The sequence below is a fragment of the Podospora pseudocomata genome, assembly GCF_035222375.1.
Source record: "Podospora pseudocomata strain CBS 415.72m chromosome 1 map unlocalized CBS415.72m_1, whole genome shotgun sequence".
In the NCBI taxonomy this organism is placed as follows: domain Eukaryota; kingdom Fungi; phylum Ascomycota; class Sordariomycetes; order Sordariales; family Podosporaceae; genus Podospora; species Podospora pseudocomata.
In genome coordinates, this window is record NW_026946363.1 from 1,132,864 (window position 1) to 1,154,705 (window position 21,842).

At 52.8% G+C, this 21,842-nt stretch overlaps 7 protein-coding genes across 7 annotated transcripts; 3 read left to right on the top strand and 4 right to left on the bottom strand.

Annotated features, from left to right (window-relative positions):
• Window positions 1-57: 57 nt before the first annotated feature.
• Window positions 58-1,282, bottom strand: GH51 (Endoglucanase gh5-1; the record flags this gene model as incomplete). Its single annotated transcript, XM_062884990.1, has 2 exons — window positions 58-861; window positions 917-1,282. The coding sequence occupies 2 exons, from the start codon at window positions 1,280-1,282 to the stop codon at window positions 58-60; spliced, it is 1,170 nt and encodes a 389-aa protein (XP_062747917.1).
• Window positions 1,283-2,097: 815 nt separating this feature from the next.
• Window positions 2,098-4,131, bottom strand: QC762_106000 (uncharacterized protein; the record flags this gene model as incomplete). Its single annotated transcript, XM_062884991.1, has 3 exons — window positions 3,648-4,131; window positions 3,264-3,589; window positions 2,098-3,205 (listed from the first exon to the last, which is right to left on the bottom strand). Exons 1-3 carry the CDS (start codon window positions 3,876-3,878, stop codon window positions 2,098-2,100), a joined length of 1,665 nt encoding a protein of 554 aa, XP_062747918.1. The 5' UTR covers window positions 3,879-4,131.
• A 1,703-nt stretch (window positions 4,132-5,834) lies between these two features.
• QC762_106010 (uncharacterized protein) lies at window positions 5,835-7,953 on the top strand. The gene is made up of 2 exons (XM_062884992.1): window positions 5,835-6,798; window positions 6,894-7,953. The coding sequence occupies exons 1-2, from the start codon at window positions 6,727-6,729 to the stop codon at window positions 7,836-7,838; spliced, it is 1,017 nt and encodes a 338-aa protein (XP_062747919.1). The 5' UTR covers window positions 5,835-6,726; the 3' UTR covers window positions 7,839-7,953.
• A 2,476-nt stretch (window positions 7,954-10,429) lies between these two features.
• QC762_106013 (uncharacterized protein) lies at window positions 10,430-11,099 on the top strand (the record flags this gene model as incomplete). Its single annotated transcript, XM_062884993.1, is given in 2 exon segments — window positions 10,430-10,547; window positions 10,564-11,099. 2 exon segments carry the CDS (start codon window positions 10,430-10,432, stop codon window positions 11,097-11,099), a joined length of 654 nt encoding a protein of 217 aa, XP_062747920.1.
• Window positions 11,100-11,964: 865 nt separating this feature from the next.
• On the top strand, window positions 11,965-12,687 carry QC762_106014 (uncharacterized protein; the record flags this gene model as incomplete). Its single annotated transcript, XM_062884994.1, has 1 exon — window positions 11,965-12,687. One exon carries the CDS (start codon window positions 11,965-11,967, stop codon window positions 12,685-12,687), a length of 723 nt encoding a protein of 240 aa, XP_062747921.1.
• A 4,735-nt stretch (window positions 12,688-17,422) lies between these two features.
• Window positions 17,423-17,853, bottom strand: QC762_106015 (uncharacterized protein; the record flags this gene model as incomplete). The annotated part of the gene is made up of 2 exons (XM_062884995.1): window positions 17,423-17,649; window positions 17,709-17,853. 2 exons carry the CDS (start codon window positions 17,851-17,853, stop codon window positions 17,423-17,425), a joined length of 372 nt encoding a protein of 123 aa, XP_062747922.1.
• A 78-nt stretch (window positions 17,854-17,931) lies between these two features.
• Window positions 17,932-21,408, bottom strand: QC762_106020 (uncharacterized protein; the record flags this gene model as incomplete). Its single annotated transcript, XM_062884996.1, has 4 exons — window positions 18,862-21,408; window positions 18,508-18,752; window positions 18,105-18,433; window positions 17,932-18,043 (listed from the first exon to the last, which is right to left on the bottom strand). The coding sequence occupies exons 1-4, from the start codon at window positions 20,147-20,149 to the stop codon at window positions 17,932-17,934; spliced, it is 1,974 nt and encodes a 657-aa protein (XP_062747923.1). The 5' UTR covers window positions 20,150-21,408.
• Window positions 21,409-21,842: the final 434 nt, after the last annotated feature.

Consider the following 21,842-nt stretch of genomic DNA (forward strand, 5'->3'; position numbering starts at 1 on the left):
TATCCCACCCCCTCCCAACCACCACACCTATGCCCCCCAAATTCCACCTCCCACAACCTAAATATACTCCCTCAAGATATTATTATAGTTCACATACCCCGTCCCACTAGGCGGCTCAAAGCTAAACATGTAATCTCCCCACCACGGACCCCCAGCCCACCACAACGCCCCCTGCCACACATCACTATTCGCCTTCAAGTGATCCAGCAGTCCCCTAACGGCCTGCTTGCAAACATCGTTTGGCCCACCAGCAAACTCACCCAGAATCCCCTTCTTGTTGTTCGCCCTCAACCAGGCAGTAGCGCCCACCACCCTCTGAGCCCCAATCTGCGCATTCACACACGCCGGCGCTGTCCCCGACCCGTCAGAGTCCAGGTACTGATGCATCTGGTAGATAATCTTGTTCTTCGGGTCAGTCAGCGCGACAAGGTTGGTGTTGGTGACGTTCCAAGTCCAGGCTCCGGACCAAGAGTTGCCCTCGACCCAGATGTACTGCTCCTTTGCGCCCGCTGCACGGATGCCGTTGATGGCGGCTTGGTTGAGCTGGAGGACCAGGTCCTGGGACATGGTGTGGTACTCGTTGTTGGTGTCAAAAATAACACGGGGGTTGTTCACGAACTGAGTGGCGAGGTTGCGCCAGAAGGTCTGGAAGTCGGCCGTGTTGGTGATGATGTTGCCGAAGTAGCGGCCGTAGTTGTGGGGGTCGAGCACGGCGTAGGCGCCGGCGTTGGTGATGAAGTTGATGGAGTCGGTGAAGTTGCGGAGGTAACCCGCGTCGAACGAGTTGGTCAGGCCGTTTTGGGCAAGACGCTCCATGGCGAAGCCGACGCGGAAGGTGTTGTAGCCTTGGTTAATCAGTGTCTATACCGCTTGTCAGCTACATCTCCTTTCCATCATGTGTCCAAGAGCTTCCTACCCTGATGGCATTATTGTCCGGAAAGATAAAATGCGTCCCCCAAACACCAGGATACGTCTTCTCTCCAAACTCGCCACCAGCCTGGTTGGTACCGAACCACTTGAACTTGCCCGGGGCCAAGGTAGGGGTAGCAGCCGCCGAGGTCGTCGCAGCACGGGTGGTCGATGTCGCGAGGGTCGTTGGCTGAGGGGCAGCACCGGGTTGGCACTGGCTGTACCACTGGTTGACAAAGACACAAGTGTGCCCAGAGACACAGGTCGTCGCGCCAGACCAGTTCTGACCGCCGCACTGGGCCCAGGCACCGGCTTGAGCAGCCGCGCCAGCCGCCAGAGTGGCGACGGCACCGGCAATGATGGAGCCCTTCATCTTGTCGTGGAGTTTACTGGGAGCAAGACAGGTTGGTCAACGAAACATCTTCCTGGCAGACAGGGGAACATACTCGCGCTTTTATATCCTTCCTCTCCCCCCCCCAACAACCTTCCATCTCTTCAACCGCCCTTGTCAGAGTGGAGATGGGACCGTTAGCGATGCGGCTCTCGCCATCTCGGCATCACGGTCCCCTTCGATTTGGCAGGGGAGAAGCCGTTGAAGCATGGTGATTTCCGGGGAAGTCGCCTTGTTCAGTGGAGCGACGTTGCATCGTGCGTTGCTAGACGCAACTCGAGGCGGCCCCTGACATCCCGGAGGGCGGTAGAGGCGAACCCGGATACCGGAACGGGAATGAATCACCTCACCTTCAAGGGAATTCTGCTGTCTTCTTCCGCGTTGATTGAATGACGAGTGACGCGTGCGGAAGAATGACTTGCGTTGCGCTGTCCTGTGGTGTTGGGCCCGCGGTCCGGAAACGCCCAGCAGTTTTCACCACGGACGAAGGTCTTCCGTTTGTCGTCTTTGGCACAAACGTCCGTGCCAAGACCCACGATCAAGATTTGCCCAGGAACACTGACAAATGCTTGTCATGGTCGGTTAACATGTGCCGCGGATTCAGGGGCAAGACAACGAGAAGATCGACTGGATGTGCATATCAACTACTCTCTCTCCATCAAGAAGATGAAGACAGCAAATGTCCCGAATATCTACTCTGATTAGCAGTACAGGATTACAGGGTGTATGCCCCAAACATAGATACTGCGATACAACCCATTTCTTCCTCCTGACGTCTCAAGACTCTCACTGTTCCATCACCATCCGGTCCATCCACTTCCAACCCGTCTTGGGTATATCTTGTCGAACAAAAGCGTGCATCTCCTCGCAAGTTCACTGCCGACATACTCCATCTCAGTCTTTCCTCCCGTGTCAAACCGCAGCCGACTAAGCTTCTTGCTGTCAAATTTCTCCCATCGAGCCGTTCCTTGGGCCCGCTCTGTGTTGGGATCAAATGTCTTGATAAAGCTGATCCAGTATTTCTGAATCACATCAACGGCGTTTCCGTTGAGCTCTCCCTCTCTATACGTTCTTGGTGCACTGATGTACGGCTCTAGAACATACTCTGGTCCAAACAACGCAGATATCTCGCTGACATGAGGGACGCCGAGTCCTGCTGCAATCTGGTCGGGATCCTCGATGTTCCAACGATAGTTCCACGCGTTGTTGAAGCCATGGTCTGGGAAAGCAGAGCTCATGTAGATGTTAGGGCACATGTAGCGCATGTCACCGTAGACTTGGCTGAGCTGCTCTCTCCAACAGTCTCTTGCGGGGCATCTGTCTTGCTCCTTCCCCGTGTTCTTCCACGCCTTGTTGAGCAACCACAACTTTCTGAGTGTCAAAAAGGGGTATTGGGTCCTCATCCATCGATTGCTGTGGGCGACAGTCGAGGTGAAGGGAGAAGTGAAGATGCTGCCACCATTGGTATCGTCGCCCCAGATGACTGGCACCTTGATAAACCTTCCTTGCTTGAACGCTTCGATGAGAGGTAGGCTGAACATGTCGTAGTCGATCACGGGTCCCCACATAAACAAGGGGTTGAGTGATTGGCCAGGGTATGGTGTGCCAGAGCCATGCATCTGAATCTCTCGGTACGGCTTCTTGCGTAGACAGGTGAGTGTAGCCTCCGAGCTGTTGCTGACGCAGCCGATGCGGACGACAAGATCTTGGAACTGGTAACGGGCTTCTTTGGCGGTGATAACATGACCCCAAGCCGCTGACTCGCCGGCGCCAGCGTGGAAAAGGTCTTGATCACGGCCGCCATATGCGGTGAGGTGCCAGGCGATACTTGTGGCGCCGGCGGATGCACCACCGAGGACAACATGGTCTGGGTCACCACCAAACTGGGCAATGTTCTTCTTGACCCTGCATAGATGAAGAGGGTCAGTACATGGGCACACATGACCATCAGTGTCAGACATACCACTTCAAGGCTTGTCGTTGGTCTCGCAATCCATTGTTGGGAGTTAACTTGTCGCCGTCCACGAGGAATCCCCAAGGGCCGACTCGGTAATTCAAAGTGACGACAACGATGCCCATCTTGCTCTTCTTGACCAGGCCGGTGCCGTTCAGGCGAGGATGGGAGTTCGCGTTAAACCCTCCACCTTGAATGTAGACGAAAACAGGCAGCTTAGACACCGGGTGTGCTCTGCTGGGAGCATAAACATCGAGGAAGAGACAGTCCTCGGAGTAATTGGCCTCATTATTTTGGCTGGGAAGAACCCCAGTTGGGAGGCAGATTGGACCATGCTTGGAGAAGCATCAGTATCAATGCCCAGAAAACAAAGACCAACAGGAAGATACATACCTCGTAGGCATATTGCGTGAAGTTCTCTGGGAGAGGGTCAACTGGGGGCTGGAACCGAAGTTCCCCAAGAGGAGGGGCAGCGTATCGGATTCCCAACCAGTAGGAGACACCACAATCGAGAACCTGGCCGATGTAGTCCCCATTGCTGAGCTTGACGCGAGGACTAAGGCCCCAGGTCTCGAGAGGAGAAAGCAACAGGAGGAGGCAGGCGACGGCGATGGTGGCGAACATTGCGAGGAACCAATTGATGTTTTTGGCCCGGCGAGGATCTCGTTGGGCGGTGGTGGTGGCGTTGGGGGAGAGAAGATGACGGGCCCCCCAGCCCCCAAGTCTGAGAACAAGTCCCAGGAGAACGCTTGCAAACAGGTTTATCTTGCTTGTTGTGCGCGAGCAGACGCAAAATCGATTGGGCGGCAGGAGGAATCACTTACTTGTAGCACCGCGGGCACGCGCGTCAGCCAGCGTGTGGGTACGGCAGGCAGCATAATGTTCCGGACGCAGTGGACCATGGGAAGCCATGAGGAAGCAGTTGTACGCAAGTTCCTTCCATACTAGAGTACACACCGCATATTCAAGTGATCACGGCCTCGAGGTTCACATTCAGGTAGGCAGGCACGACAGTCTTTGTGCAACTTGGCACTGGGTCATGGAGCATAAGGTCCTCGATGGGCCCCATGGTCATGCTGGTCGAGTATGGCGAGGCCTATCGTGGTACCATCTACTAAACAGATCTCTGATAGAGGTAGGCATCTAAAGGGCAGCACAGCATCCTCATGAGATTCGAATCTAGAAGCTGGAAGACAAGTGATGCCAGTGTTTGTAATATTATATATGCTACCTCCTATAAATAAGGCACTCAACAAATAAATATCTATTCCCGACAACAGCCAGATCTCTGAGTATCACTACCTTCAATACTTTTGCTTCACAATCACTTGAGCATGTTCCATGACGGAAACATGACTGCGTTCCAGTCTGTCGACGTGCTGAGAAGGTGTGGATGGATGGTTGATGCATGACCCAACCGGAGCAAGTAGTGGCAGTCCTATCCTATCTTCCGGTGCTGTTCATATGTCAGAACAATCCGCTCAGGCCTGACCCAATACCTGCTAACAAGGCAAGCTTCGGCTTAATGAGCTTGAATCCACATCAATTCGTGTCCCTACCGGTACCTATGAGGTTCAGTCACATTTGCTTCAGCCGATGGGCAAGGCAGGCTACAAAGAAATGGATGCTGGACAAGATAGACCTGCCCTCATTCATGACAGGGAAAGGGACATTGTTCGGAGAAATTGATGATGTGAATTTTGAAGTGAAAGAGCAAGCCTAATTGCCTGATCAGTTCCGATGTGGGCCAGCCTTGAATACAAAGAAGGAAAGACATGACTGTTTGGGAAGGCTCTGTCTCTTTGGATTCATTGAGAACAGTGGGTCCCACAAATGTCGCCTATGTTCCTCGTGATTTATGGTGTGGGACAGTGGAAATGGTCACTGGCGCGCAAAGGGAGGCAAAACAGGTGGTGAGAAAGTAATGATGTGGAAAAGAAAGCTACAAAAGTATGCGAAATACAAGCCCTAACCAGAGTAACCAACGTGTGGGCTTGACATAAAAGGTGGGACCAGGTGAACTGGGAGCAACCACAAATGGTTTTAAGTGAGATGGTCCCCGAGGCTCCTTTCATCGCTCATCAAGGTAGAGTACACAATTAATATCGATTCAAAGTAAAATCCATGGAGGCCACTATTCGTGGCAGCGAAGGGGCAGGAGCTCTGGATAGGCTGTCTCCAACGTTTCTGTTGTTTGAGTTGGGCCGAAGTCTGGATGAGGCTCTACCACTCGACTTTGGCATATTTTTCATATCGTGAATTATATCATCACGAAGTCCATATTATGATCTTTATTCCTGTCTCAGAATCGTCTCATCATCCAGACCCTAAAGGCTACCCAATCACTAGATGTTGGAACAAGCTCAGCGTTTGTTTCAAACACCACGCGATCTCGGAACTTGACGAGTACGCTAGAAGAACACAAGTGTGGTGCGTGGCCGCGGCTGAACATCAAATACCGGTGATATCGACATGGCTACTGCATATCGTGGAAGTAGAGGATTAGATAGGGTAAGACTTAGCGAATGATCCAAAGTGCTGACCCGAGGAAGTGGTTGGGCGTGCGGGTACGCTAGACAACAGCGCCATCCAGGGGTACCACGAGGCCGGAAGGGGGCGCCGAACGGGAGTGGCACTCATCACCCACCGAGATCACTCATCATCATGGGCCCATCAGAAAGCCGCTGACCAACAATTCATCAATTCATCGTACCATCCGATGACCTTCGGAGCGTAACCCGGCAGCAAATATTGGTGATGGGAATTTTTGTTGTCCCAGCGGAAAAGGGGGAAGTCGTCGACCGATCTAGAACGCCTCCTTGCAGCACGCTTGCATGTGGTGTGCATGAGACACCCCTGACTGTCGCCAATCTGGTCAGGGCAAATGCCAACCGGAGCTCTGGCCGATGCGGGGAGACAACAGAAGCAGCAGAGGCCAGATGACAGCTGAACCCCTTGGCGCGCGTGCCATTCCCCGTCGCATGTCCGTGAGGTCCCAGTCCCGCGGAATTCAGCGCCACCAGCAACGACAAGCAACGGCATGACCGCCAGCGCCAAGGCCAGGGCTGGCCAATCGCATCGCTGACACCTTACGGAGATGTAGGTTTCGGTACTGCACCGAAGACAGGAACAGGCACCTCCTCCGCCTGCATCCCTGACAGCCCTTTGCCATCAGAACCGACATCTACTACCATCAATATGGCACTTTTCGGCTCGGTCTGTGGGGGGAGGGGGAGAATGGAACATGTTTGTTGATGCCCTTTCTCAGTTTTCATCTTTAAAAAGGAGGGGGGCTCCCCACTGTGTTGGATCTCGTCTTATCATTGATGCCGGCTGACGATCTTCACCAATCCTCTGCAACACTGCGTCATAAGCCAGGGGTGAATTGTACCACCGACGTACCTCTACCCCCCTTCTACGTCACGGTCCCCTAAGCGATATCAACAACACCAGCACCACACAAATAGTGGTGATGGAACACAACGAGCTTTCAACTTCATCTTCCACTTCATCAAGCAACAGACAGCTGGCCGCAAACATGGAGGTAATTTGCTCCCGCGGGCTCTTTTAGCCAGCGAATGGGTTGGCCGGGCTATTCGCCGTGTTTTGGGAACAGAGTCTGACTTGTCTCGTAACCAGGCTCCAATGTATCAAACATATCCCCAGGACGCCTTTGCCTGTGGCCAGTGGTCCAACAGGCCAAGCTTCCCCCCGACGTTTCCAGCATCGAATCCCCCCGCACAGTTCGACGGAATGTGGCACGATGAACTACAGCACCCAATGACAACCTACGACATGCCAACAATGCTCCAAACATCCGATGACGTCGTCTGGCCCATGCAAGAGCAGCCTGCTGGAGGCTTCTCCCAGCCGTCGTCCGTATCTCCCGTTGGATATCAAGGACAAGACGCAGAGTGGAGCTCGATACCATCACAAGACACCGGCTACGCTTCAGGATCCTGGATGTCAAACGAACAGATCCAACCGGTGCCGTCTCCCCTGTCGGAAGCCCCGTCATTTAACAACTACACCTTCAACCACAAGACACCCAGCGACTACGAACCTCACTCGGCCACCTCCACTGCCCCTTTCCCATCCCAGAGCTCCTTTGACACTCGGGAATCGGCTTCGCCCGCCGCTAGCACCGCAGCCCCAGTTTCGAAACCTAAAGGCAAAGGCAAAGGAAAGGCCGCCGTCACCAAACCCTCCAAGAAGGGCACAGAAGCCTCCTCCATATCCCGGGGAACAAAGAGAAAATCTCCCGCTCCGTCCACGAAATCCACCTCAAGTTACAACAGCAAGCCACCACCACCATTTCTGGGCATCTTTCCTCCCGATGTCGACCCCCGGGAGGCTTCAGCCAAGGTGCAACGCGAAGCATGGGAGAGGTGCAAGAACGAGGCCATGGTCATGTCGCAAAGACGGCTCCTGCTATTGCACCACGAGCGTGGTGCATTAGAGCGGGAGACACAGAAATTGCAAGACAACCTTGCCTTGATGAGAGAAGCAGCTGTGAGGGAACACGGGCAACTGAAGGAAGCTGTGAAGAAGGCCGAGAGGTTGAATGCGAGGGGGTATTACTGAGGGCCTCTTTTGTGTTCGAACACTGTATTACTATATAATTATCACGGAACACCAGTAACGAGGACATGAATGATGATCAGACATGAAGGAATAACGAGCCACCTTTGGACACCGGAATAAGTATTGCAAACTTTGTGACAACACTAAGACCAGAGACAGCCAAACAGAAAGCGATGATGTAACCACTCGTGCCAAGACAAAACGTCAAGAAGATCGGCAGCAGGGGTCATCCGTGTAAGTGACCAGCAGTCTACCGAGTGACCCAGCGTTCTGGGTCGAGCTGGGACCTGGGAGCTGTTCCCGGTTGACGCTGTCGTGATGGGGTGGGCGTCTTCCGCCAGGAGTTTGGTCTTGGCAGGGGAGCGAGAGGCATGCCTTCGGGCGTGGCGTCGAGGGCTGTACATGCACTACCACTGCCGTTCAGCTGCCGGGCTTCCCCACGTGGGAACAGGTTCTGAGGAATTGGTCTATGCTTTCCAGCTGTGTGGCGGTGGTAGCTAGGAGTTGAGGATAGGATCGGATGGTAACTATAGAGCAGGTCAGGGGTATCGAGATATTCGCGATGGCGTGGTCTTGACGTGGCTCACAATCGTGGACTTTTACCTACATTAGTTGTTGGCAAGGAGCTCATCATGACAGCCTCATTTCCCCCACGAGCCATCAGGCTTAACCAATCACGCCAGTTATCCGTGCCATGTCCCAGTTGTTCGGTACGGGTGACTGTCCGTGCTGCCATCATGTATAGACTTTTGCGGGAATGCCGCCAGAACCACGCGCGATCCCATAGCTCCATGCATCCATGTCCCCCCAGCACGAGGTGGCTTGCAACCCCTTCCCCCAGATCTCGTACGCAGACCAATAGCCATCCCTCCCTTCTCCTCAATTCCCACGAGACAGGTGAAGAAGCAGCGCGACATCCCCAAATGTACTGTACCTCCCCCCGTGTTTCCCCTTCGGGTTTTTGGTCCCCCACATCTCTGCGAGACACTGTCTCTGCAACTCTGGGTCGTCCAATGAACCGCAGCTCGTAGGAATCGGACATCTGCCCGATAGTGGGGCAGTAAACATCCCTGCGGCAGGGCTATCCGGGGCCCCGAACGGTCCCGACACTCTGGGCGCATGCAGCCCAGTGGCTCAGGTGGCTGGTTGGGGATCTTGGCTTCGTTTTTTCAGGATAGGTGCTGCGATTATGCTGCGGCTGCATCGATAACATGAGCAGGATATTCCCCATCGGCAAGGGGATATTGAAGTTTTGGGCGGAAAAGTGTTGATGTCTCACTTTGCGTGTCGTAGTAAGTAGTATACACTGCAGGCTGTCAGTCTATTTCGGAACTTCATGATCTTCCTGATAGCGCCTGCAATAGGAATTCGCGATGCCCCGTTAAATGAAGGGTTAGGGTTAATAATGACCAGAATCAGCCCGACCGGCAATGAACGACATGTTAGGTATTCATGAGATAGAAATCATACCTACATACCTACGCTGCTTGAGATGTAGGGCGTGTCTTGAACATTCAAAGCGTCGGGGAGAGACATACTTTTCAATTATCTCTTTGTTGCCAACCAAGCACGGGACTCAAACAGCTCAGGACTGGAAACAGACGGGGCATGGAGATGTGGATCGGAAGTTGTAGGGGCGTTAGAAAACTGAAGATAGGTAAGGTAGATAATGCCGAGAAGGCCATTTCATGGCAATGTTCGGGGTATAGAAGTGATGGCCCGCTGAGTTGAGAGTGCTCACAGAGCAAGCTTGCTCCTACCTAGCCGGTCAACGCTCACCCGCAACAAAAACGTAGCGCTCCAGTGAGTATCGACCTTCGTGCTTTCGAGTTTTTGCCTGGTCCCCCAATAATTCCGCTTTCTTCGGTCCACACTTTCCCTCTACTTACCTACCCACTCCATCATCTTCCTGCAGTCGGCCGAGTCTTGTTTGCCCGTTGCTCTACCTCACATTTCCCCGTCGACCTCCCACCTCTGACCCCCAAACATCGACCTATTACGACCTTTATTGCTTTACAAAGAGGTCGAGATGTCGGAGAGAACTGCTGAAACCCCTCTCAGCGAGGTTGGAAGTCGGAGTGACCGCCACCGCAACGACATGGACCAGTCGAATGGACAGAGTCCAGAGCCACTGGAGTGGACAATGCAAATCTTCCCTGGCTCCACGACCAGTTTTCCCATTCCCGAAGTCGGCATCCAAGTTCAGATCACCCCTCTGGTAAATAATTTGACTTCATCGCCTGTTGGCCGTGGTCGGGTCCCGCCAACGGTGAAGATCATTGCCTTTCCATCGCCACTACCGCCGCACCTCGCCCAACCCAAGAAGAATGGAGAAGCGCTCCACAAGTCCAGCTCCCCACTCTCGCCAGGAGAGATTCGTCCCAAGCCAGATATATAGTCATTAACCCCAGGCGACCAGGGGTTGACCGGTATCACTCGTGTCACGAAACGCGGAGTGAGGGGTGGTTTTCGCATCAATCGAGCTCGGAGCCGGTCTCCACAGGAAGGCCCCGCAGGTGTTGAGAGTATGGGCCGTCACCAGCAACCATCACGATCGAGAGAGCGGAGCCTAGCTCATCGTGGTTTTCGGGATGATCGCGCTCCGCACCACAGCCAGAGTCCCTATGAACCTGTCATGTCGAAAGAGCCTCCTTATGGTGATTCGTATGGAGCAGGCTTTCTTGAGTAAAGAATTGCCAGCAAGCAGAGGACAGTTGAGAAAGAGGACAGTTGGGAACGAGGAACGTTGATCTCAACAACCTCGAAAGCACCGCCAAGGCTCTACCATGGAGCGTCCTCACTGCCAAAAAGCCCCAATCTCGCACCAGGCTTCGGTTTGCTAGGCTCGCGTTGAAAGAGCTCGAGTTTCAAGCTGATAAGTTGTCCGGGGCCCAACCAGGCTCTACCAAGGGATGGGGACCGGTTACATCTGATGCTCAGCCGCCAATGCCTCCGCCCCACCACTATACCACCCAAGGGCCGCCTCCGAGGGGTATACCAGGCGGGCCCCGCAGGCAGGATCGATCGAGGGGAGCTACCAAAACTCAGAGATATAGATTCATCACTGAGCAGAGTCGGGATGCTGGGCAGGCTGAGGTCATGCCTTCTGTCGAGGGCAGAGAGGAGTCCACATTTGAGCAGTTGGAAAAGAATGATATGTTGCTTCAGGCGAGAAACAAGCAGGACATGGTTTTGTTTGGGGCGCATGACATGAGAAATGCTTTTGATATGGATCGTGAGAAGAGAAGACCGGGAAATTAGGAGGATATCAATGATTTGCCATATTAGAAGGGTTTGGTGCCATGTTATCGGATGTTTTGTTGGAATAGTAATGATATGTTGGTTTGGAGGCTGTGGGAACGCTTTGCAAGGAGAAGCTCTCTGCGAAATTTATAGTGAGAGGATACTTTAGGTAAACAATGGGCTTTGGAAGGTACCGCCGCATTCTTATTTCGTCCAATGTCCCAATAAGTGCCAAGGCTGTCACTGATAACATAGAGTATAAAAGAAGTAGCAGAATAGCGGGTCAACATCATTTCGTGTATGTGATTTTGCTCACTTGTGTCACTGAGTGCATCTGGTTTTGAAGACGTAAGTAGTGTAAGTTTTCCCTAGGTTTTTTCATAAAAGAAACGCCAAAGCCAACGCAAGAGACACTAAACAGTAGACGTGCCCACTGCAAAAAGATAAAGGAAAAAACATTCAAGGTTTCGTATCGAAGAGGCTTGCAGAGCCGCGAACGGATGGTGCTTCTGGAAGCCCTCAACCAAGAAAGCCCCCTTTCACAAGATATTGAAATCCATTGCCCGCATGAAGACGTGATAGCAAATGTTCAACGAAAGAAGTAACCATCCGGACAAGCACTCTTCGCCGAGTAATCAGTCCCGCTTTCGGCTTTCACGTCTACTTTTATCTGAGCAACTCCATTGAAGAGGCCTGACAATTCAAGAATTCATGAGCCCTAATGACATCGTAGACCCGCTTACCCGGGCACCAGGCTATAAACTACTCTATTGTTTTCCTTTCTATATTCTTTCATAATACTGCTTTGCTCTCCGCAGTCTTCTTTCTTCGGCATTCGACAAGACAACTTCCTACCTCTGGCAAACAAACAAACAAGGGAAACATGAACAAACAACAATTTCAAGGCCACGCCTCTGGCAATATCTTTGGCCCCGGCCCTACCTTTACTCGCCCTCCTCCCACATCCCCAAAGGCCATATCCAGGTCTAACCGGAACCCCTCCATCAACGGCACCGGCACCAACATTGCCACCGACTTGAACACCCCTCCGGTCCTCAGCCACCCGCCCCCCGCCGCTCCAAGGGCCATGTTAAACCTCCGTCGAGATCCCCCCATTGCCCCGCTCCACACCAAGATCACCATCCTGAAGGACGCCCTCTTGCAAGAACAAAGGTGCTTGAGAATCCTCAGGAGCAATATTCGTCGACTGCCGCCCTGGATCCTTCGGCGTAAGGAAGAAGAGTGTCTCGGCCGTATCGACCGCGACGAGGCCAGGTTGATGGAGTTGCAGGAAGAAGCCAGGTTGAGGGGTTTGGAGTCTGTGGCCATCCACAGCACGAGACAGGGCGGTGCTGCGAGCTCCCGCGATGGTAATTTCGAGGGTGATTCCGGATGGGTAGGCCGTCGCGTTATGACCGAGAGACTTCGGTCTCTGGGCCCGCGTGTTGAGGAAGAGCAAGAGGAGAAGACCGCTGAGATGGATAGAAAGTACAGCCGGGTGCTCCGTAGGATGGAGAGGTGGGACGCGAAGTGGGAGAGGGAGGACAGGAAGGAGAGAAGGCGTCAGGAGGCTGAGAGGGAGTTCTTCAGGAGATTTGAGTATTGAAGCCGGAAGAGAGGGGGTGCCATTCGGGGTGTTGGAGATTGGGGAACTGGTAGTGGAGTACCTTAACTGGTAGTTATACATCCAATTTTTTCAAGAGGAACCGAAAGTCAAGATACCTAAGGTTGTATGTCGTGATAAAATTTGATTATGCAACTTTGTCATTGCCATGCTGAGATGAATTTTCACCGCCGGCGAGCGAGCTGAAATGGTTTACAAGCGATGACTATGAGCACGTTCGTGAGCATGTGTGGTCCGTTGGCTTGGGCTCGAATCACCAGGCAATATATCATCAAAATCGAGGAGGAAAGCGTTGTATTATTAAGAAGAATCATCCTCCAAAGCTCAGCAAAGCCTATAAAACACCGTCCTCCACCATTCCCCACTTATCGCCCCACACATGCTTCCGCCTGCCCACGAACCAAACTGGTTTACAAGCCATGTTCACCTGCATTTTCGCAAGCTTTTTTGCCGGTTCCTCGCGCGCCGAAGTCGTCCCAGCTATCGCGATTTTGGCTTTCCTTCACACATTTGAGAGCGTTTGAGACTGAAGATCAGGAATTCACCTCGGTTGACAGACAGTCAGAGAACCCCTCCCCAGCACGTTCGATAACGAGGAGGCACAAGTGGTTGTGGTCCGTTAGTTGGGTCTTGTTACCAACAAAGATATTATTAGATTGAGGAGGAGAAGGTGGTGTGTATTGTTAAAACTGTGCAACTACCAAACCTCAGCAATGCCCATGAAATACCATCCGCAACCGTGCTCCACTTTCCAACCCTACAATAGTCCCCCTTTCCTACCAAGGCGGGCACCGCACGCCGGAAAGTGAAGTCCAAGAAACGAACCACCGTAAATGAGTGTGTATGTGGTGATGTGTCGAGAAATGGTATATGTGATGTGTCGGGAAAGAAAATCAACACCAGCAATGCCAAAAAACCTCCTCCCAAAAGCCCACAAGTATCATATCACGGCCGTTATGTGGAACCAAAAGGACATCCTACCCACAGGGTAGGCCAGGCGGTATATATCTCTACACGTTATCTAAATCCTTGATTAGCTCTTCGCCGTCCATTTCTTTGCAAAGATAATGATGGACACGTATACAACCAGTCTTAGCTATACTAGAGTATATGAGCCCGAGCTTGATTTAGATCAGTTACTTCACAAGTATGATCTTGCTAAGAATTGGTAGCTTTGACTTTAACAATATAAACACCCTGGCGTTACTCCTTATTTTTGACTTTATTTGCCTAGTGATTAGAACCCTGTAACCAAACTACATTCCCTCAGTAGCGTTTGCTCATATTAATCTTTTAAAAAATTGAATGCAATTTTACTAGGGCATATGGTCCGAAACGATGAGGATTGAGAGAGCCATTGTGTTGGGTGATCATACGGACGATCATCCATCTTCTAATAACAATTTCACATGTCTCAGCGCTGTCCCAGACCACTTGGTATTGGAAGAGCACTGAAAGAAGTATAGAAGGCTTGATTGGGCACCTTTTGGTGTCGTGCCACCTGGGGTTGTGCCAAACAGTGTGGTCTCGCACTGCACTTGTCAAGTCTCTCCAATCGGCTGAGAAATTCATCAGTGTGTGCTGACAGACCCCGCTCTTTTGCCCTCCAATGGTCAAAGGACAAATGCTCAGCATTCATCTCTCTCACGAAGAACTTGCAATTTCTAACGTTGTCAGCATTCTTTGTCAATACTGGCGGTCCCAACACTTCGTCATGGAGGGGCTACGGATGACGGCGATTACATAACAACCTCTGGGGATGTAATACCGGTCTCCAAGACCTGAGGAATGATTCCGGGCTCTTCGAATAACAAGGTCAGAAAACGGGCAGGAAGAACTCGCATACAACGACATTGAGCTCCGCGCCTTGCAAAGCTACTTCTCCGACGATGTTTCAGCAACGGCCCCGGACGCTAATACCCCTATTCTGAGACTCGTTTGTATCCCAATGAATACAGTAGGACATGTATCGCTCTCTAGTGATCAATATCTCCAGCATATTCTATTCCGATTAATCTTCCTGACCGTTTCAATGTCCAGCCCGAGGATCTTGAGGACCGGAAACCGCCCCTAACAATTGGCAAGCCCGTCTCGCTCAGACTTCTTGACTGCCTGGAACTCTTCAAAGGGGAATCTGGCTCCGCACTCTCACTGTCATTCGTCCTAGCTGTCTACAGATATTCATGGATAGAGGAGGACTTGGTCAACAGTCTTCACAGGGTCCGGCATGTTATCCAACTTACCGGCCATGGCGACTCGGTGCATAAACCTGACCTTATGGATGGGCAAAACCCAATGGCTACAGCACAGAAAATGGGGGCGACGCACGACATCATCATCAAAACGCTTCCAAGCACGTGGAAATTGTGTTGACTCTGCTTGATCACCTTGTACAGCAAGTTGCAACAGGCCCCAGGGATAAGACGAGGCTCAGTGTCCTTTCAGCAGTGGTGCTTCTTCGTCGCCAGGTAGAGAGCGCGGGAAAGCAGTGCCAGTATCTCGACAACCGCAGTTGAAACCAGTTAGAAGTGGTAAGTGAACTTAGCACTCAACCGCTAGGACATACCACCTGAGATGAAACTAACCTCTTCTATTTGTCTCGGCCCAGCTCTTCGCCTCCCTCACCCATGAAGACTCAGCATCCAACATGAAGATCGCCGAAGCGGCCAGTAGGGACGCCTCGTCGATGAAAATAGTTGCCATTTTGACCATGGATTTTCTTCCGGCAACGTTTCTCGCCGCCTTGTTTTCGATTCCGTCGTTGGAATGGGACGAGCCAGACAAGTTCTAGGTATATTGGGCATGTGTCGTTCCAACCACCATTGTCACTTTTACCTTGTGGGCAGGGATTACTCAGCGTGGGCAGATACTTAAGTTGATGAGGTCCAAATGAGACAGAGATCCAGAAAAGGCAGAGGCAATGAAGTCCAGTACACAGGCTTTGGTGGCATTCTTGCGCCTCAGCCGCTCTGTTCTCCGACTTGACAGGCTCAGTACCTGGCATCTGAACGTCTTGCGTCGCAACCTGACTTTGTTTTTTGGTTTGATCACAACTCCATCAGGTACTGATTCATAACTTACATAACCAAGTCTAACTGAGACCGCAGTGAACAGAAGCGGTCGTTCCATAATTATCGACCTCAAGCCACGTCTCCCATGCTTGGCTCAATGTCTGGCAATCGTGCCTGGGCTATTCTCTGTGTGGCTTGCAGACAGTCTGACACTGCCATGAAAGGGTAACAGCCGTCGGCAGCTCTCCTCGAATAAGAACGGATGCTTGGGTGACTTGTCATGAGTTCTGGTGTAACGTCTTCGGAGTTAGAGGCGGCTGAAGGCCAGCTCCCACACCAAACCGCTTAAGCAGGCCAACCAGCATACGACAATCATTTGTGACTGGAGGATAAGTGCCAGCAACGTAAAGGGCTTCATGTGAGGCGCTGGACGCCAGCCTTGATGTGCAACGCGAGCTGGAGGCCTAGGCATGTAGATAGTGGGTAGTGCATTGGATAGGCTGGTGTTCCAAGCACTGACGATGTTTGGCGTGTATATATTGTGTGATTCCCTTTTCTCCTATCGTCGATCCGGAGCAGAGGTTCAAGCCTAACCCAACAGTTTGAAACAACATACCCTTCATCTTTCTTTCTTTACTTACTTTTCTTTCGGCAACCTGTGTGACATTCGTTAATATCAAACACTTGAAGACATGTAGGAAAGCTATGACTTCCACCACTGCTCTACTCAGCTAACTTTCTCCAAGGCATCTAGCATTCACCAAATTAGCCTCCCTGGCCACCATCCTCGCACTGACAGGGCAGATCAGTGCGAGAGTCACCATCCCTCCTCCACAGAACTCAACATGCGAACCCCTCTTTGGCAAAATAGAGGCCACAAACGGCGGCCGGAAGATCGGGGTTGTCATCGATAGGTCCGGTTCAATGGAGGACACCGACCCGAGCAACCTCCGTCTCCAAGCCGCCAAGCTCCTCGTCGGAAAGCTGATTCCATCCTCCGGCACAACCACCGGTCAAACCGCCGACCAAGTCACCATCGTCCAGTTCAACGAGACAGCCGAGGTCCTCTACCCCCTCGGTGACCCCAGCGGTGCAGGAGCCACAATCGACGGCATCCCCGCCAACGGCGGGACCTTCATCGGCGGCGGCATCTCCGCCGCCCTCGACGAACTTACAAGAAGCGGTAACAAGCCCGACGCCGCCGGCATCTTCGTCCTCACCGACGGAGCCGACGACCCCCCCTCCCTCATCTCAGACACAATTGACTCCATCAACCGCGCCCAACAAGCCGGCATCCGCGTGTCCTTCGGCTTCCTCTCCGTCGACGCGGAGGAGCAAGACTCCCGCATCACCTCCGCCATCCTCAGCTCGGGCGGCACCTTCACAACAGTAAACACAGCAGAAGACACCTCCAAGCTCGTCGCCCAAGCCCTCCTCAACGGGCTAGTCGGACCCCCGCAGACAGGCAGCGTTCCCCTGTTACCTGGACTCAAAACAGCGGGAATGCTCTCCCAGACAAGCCTCACCACCTTTTCCTACGCTGCCCAGAGCGGCGAGGCGTTCAATGTCACTGTCACAGCCATTGACAATATCCCCCTCAAGGCCACGTTGAAGCAAGCGGGTCAGACGAGTGAGATCAAATCTGCTGTCACAGACACCACAACTGGGATCGCGCTGCTGGAGTACACCGCGTTCTCGACTGGGAATTACACCATTGAAGTCTCGTCGGCTGGTGGGTCAAAGTCGGGGCTCTTTGCGGTGCAGATTGGGAGCTCGCTTGACCCGTGCAAGCCGTCAAACTCGACGGTGCCGCTTCCTTCTGGCACCGGGGCGATTCCTTCCCCGACTGCTTCGACTGTTTTCACTGCTGGGGCTGTGCCCATGGGTGGTAATGCGGCTTTGCAGATGGGGGTTGGGTTGTCTTTGATGGCGGCTTTTCTTGAGATGTTTTTGAGTGGATAATTGATAGGGTAGCTTGGTGTGATGGCTTACATGTCCGGATCTGTGAGGATGGGTTCACATGTTTCAAAATAAGTCGAGGTTGTTCAAAAGAATCCTTGTTCAGCATGTTAGCTAGATGAAGAAATTCAGGAACTCCAAGATTTCTATCAAAACCCAAAGAGCGGTAAGGCAGCATTTGCAGAGGTCATCAACACAAGCCCTTGAGAAGGTCAACCCACAACGCCACAGGCCATCAAATCACAAAGCTTTTCCCTCATTTAAACTCCCCATGACAGACATCATCCGAACGCATTCTCATCTCCGCCTCTTCCACAGCATGGTCCCAATTAGCCTGGTACAGGTACCAGAGCTCCACGCTCGAAACACTGCGTGATTCGTTAGTCCAAGCCACTGGGCGGACAAGCTCGACCACATTGGAAAACTTACACTGCTAGGCCAATGGCAATGCCGAACCAGAGCCCCTCCAGTTTCCATCCAAGAACCCATCCAGTCGAGAACGAGATAGGCAGCGCCACGAGATAGTATGAACCCAAGTTGGTGAAGCTACCAATGCTCTGCCTCCCGATACCTCTGAGAAGGCCGTGTGATATTGCTGCCAGGGCGTCAAAGAGTTGCAGGACAGCGCATATGGGTAGCACTTCTGACACGATGGCTGCAACCTCTTCGTCATTTGTAAAGAGGTACGGTATCTTGAATCGGAGGCTGCTGAGCAGGGTGAGGTTGAACAGTCCCACCAGACATCCAGCCACGAGTGCCTGTCGAGTTGTAAGCCATTGCTCGCTGACGATGCCAAAGGAAAAAAACAAAAAGAAAAAAAGATGGCACGTACCACTTTTGCGCTGGTCTTCGCAGCGCCACTTAATCTGGCCCCGATAAGGTTTGCCACGCGTGTTGAGGCCGCGATGGAAAGTGGAAAGGGGATGTTGAATGTCGTGGACGTCACCGTGACAACGACGCTCTGTGCGGCAAGATGAGCACTGCCGAATTGACTGGCTGCCAGTGTGAGGACCTCAAAGGCAAAATACTGCGCTTCAACCATGATCATTCCAGGAAGAGCAAGCTTGACCATTGGCCCTATTCAGATTGGTCAGCATGGAAGATTCGTACAAGGCGTGTTTTGGTGACGAGGGACAAGTGGATCCCCGAAAAGGGGTAAGAAGGTCAAAGTGCCAAGGTTGCTTACCCCAGTTGCTGAAAGCTCGTCGAGTGAGCCCATTCCAGCACTCCATGCCTTCAATGAACCGAACATAGAGGAAAAGCAGGAATGGAAGAAGATTCTGCGTGAAGACGACGGCTGTTGCAGCGCCCGTGAACCCCCATCCCATTTTCCATACAAAGAACCAGTTGGCAAAGATGTTGACTGAAGCGCCAATGAGAAGAACAAAAGTTGTTGCGTGAAACAGACCCTGAGCCTGCACGAAGCGCTTGCCGCTCTCGAATGCCGCAACGCCAGGTGTCCCGAGAATCAGCACCCGGAGGTACAGCCCCGCCAGCGCAGCTGTCTCGGGCTCCGGAATGATCGAGGCTAGCACGCTTCCTGAAAACCACCACAGGGTAACAATAGGAACTAGCAGCATCCACAACAGATATGTCATTCTCTGAAGCTGCAGTCCGACCAAGTGTTTGTGGCCAGATCCATAGGCTTGGGCACAGAGCGTATCCAGGCAAGTTGAGAGGCCTTGAACTGGGGCGTAGCAGGTGATGTTGGCGGTCATGGTGGCGAGACTGACGGCTCCAAGTTCCAGACGACCAATGCGGCCCACAGTGAAAACACTTGTGACAGTGACCGAGTAGTGTAGAAGGAATGTGATGATCAACGACCTCGAGTATTGTGTGAGAGTTTGGGCTTCGCGCTGCCACGTTGTTTTGAGGACATTGGCAGCTACCGCCGCTTCCCATCGGTTGATCTCGTCGCTCTCGGTAGGGGACGGCGGGTCCAGGTAGATGTCTTGCAGCAGAGGTGTGCTCTCGAGGGCTTTTGTGGAGGATGCCGAAATGATAGGGCCGACCTCATCGCTCTGAGGTACTTTGGTACTGAACATCCGCCGATACATCTGCTTCCAGGCTGGCTCGGCAAGTCCTCGACGATGCTTGGGAGGGAGGATATGGTTGTCCCGAAGTAGACTCCTCTCGGCATCACGAGAGAGTGCGACATCTGAGCTTGCAGCTGTCTCAGTCGTGATGATGGGTCTCAAGGTGCCATAGGCTACACCACTAGATCTCGGTGCAAAGGATGAGCCTTGGGCGTTGGTCACCTCCAGGGGCTCGGTCTCAAAGTCGACATCATCGTCATAGTCGTGCCCACAGCGGCAGTCGTGGGTTCCGTAGTCATCGCAGCATTCTGCAAGGTCCCTAGCTAGGATTTCTTGCGCAATGGGCGACGAGGATAGGTACGAGTTGGAGACGAATGTTGATGCCTCCAACAAGCGGTCAGGACGGGGCTTGAACTTGATAGGCTGTGCCGGCGACATTGAGAGGAAGCTGGAAATGACTCAGGGGCAGCTTTCTGGAAGGGGTGAAAAAATTGACAAGCACGATGCCCGGGTTGATGAGACCAGAGCCAACCACGCCGACAAGAGCCCAAGACCACCGTGAAGAAAGCCCTAGCACCAAGGCCTGGTGAGAGGCCATGGCACCTTTTTATGCCAAGTAGGCTGGTGCTCGAACTTTTGACAGATACGAGGTTGTCTGTTTCGCCATCGACCGGTGGAAAGCGGTGAGATGGCGGGTCGTGGGTGTGGTGAAAGGGGGTGTGTCGGATGGCGGATGATGCACCATACTGCGGAAAGGAGTGGGCAGCGGGATGGGCGGCACCTTATCTTGCCTGCCACGAACTAGATAGCACAGGAGAGAACCTCGCATGTATAGCAGGTCTCGACGAAGTTCTAGTTCTCAAAAACTGGCGGGAATCCTACATCTAGCACAAGCCTAGGCCATCTTGATGGTGGGGGGCGACAGGGTAAGGGAGGGTCAGTTGCGTTGCTCACCACGCCTGTGGCAATCATCGATATGCTTCTCCAAAGAACCTTTTGGATCGTGAACGCCATGGTGGGAAAATACCCGCCATGTGTAACTGGATGGTGGTGCAGATCCAACATGGGGGTGCCCCCATGGCGAGATGGTCTGTCGCGGCGGGCAAGTGTGGGAGGTGTGTGTGTGTGTGCGTGATATCGAACGTCGATGCATCGGCACAAGCACCGCCGTTGCGACCCTACTAGACACAGCCATGGTCAAATCGGGAAATCCGAACGCGTTACTGGTCAGCTCTCAAATGGACAATTGTTGCCGGCCATGAGAGTTTTGTCGAATTGTCGATCCTGTTACATGCAGTATGCAGCACGTCCTTGGGATGGGTAGTATGGCATGCTGCAAGCCTGCAAACGACCATTTTCGGTCGCACTGGGCCTCCTTCCTCGGTGGGACAGAAAAGGATTAAGCCAACACCACCAGCTGTTGTGTGGTTAAGGGACGCGTCTAGAGGCGAAGAGTTCGATAGCGTGCGGTTGTGAAAGAGCAGCCTTCATGAGAGCTACTCCATCCAAAGCACAAGCAGAGCCGCCCTGAGAAATGGTGAGATCAGTTGTCAAACGTCGTCAAACGCCCACCTGGGCACCGGTGTGGCTGGCCACCCTCAATGTAGCCTTCCGTGGGGAACGCGCCTGGCTTTCTCTGGGCACACTTTTGAGGTATGGCCACCCCCAATGGAACTTGGAAGCTTCACACACATCAGGCACGGGTAGTTTGCCCACTTGTCGGACTGGAGCTACCTGATCCTTCCATCGAGCTAGCTACCCCTCAGTTTCACACATGGAGCTCTTGTCCCGGGTCTTCGCCGCCGTGCTCCTGGCCCACCTTATTACCGTTCGACACAGCACAATGACAACAAAAGATTGCGAGTAAATACCGCAGGTCCAGCAAGGGAGGCTGAGCATTTGTGACAGGATAATCTGCAAGTGTTACTCGAAGGAATCACGACCGGTCAAGGGGCAATTTCGATCATCTCGAGCTGTACAAGCCGGTGGCTTCTGCACGAGAAACCGGCTTTTTCTTGCCTGCCGTCGGACCCCTCACTTTCCTGCCCCCCCCGTCCCGGCCACCCTCGCTCCTCTTGCTGCTCCCTTGCTCCCAACCACTGGGAGCTGTCAAGCTGACAATATCCGAAAA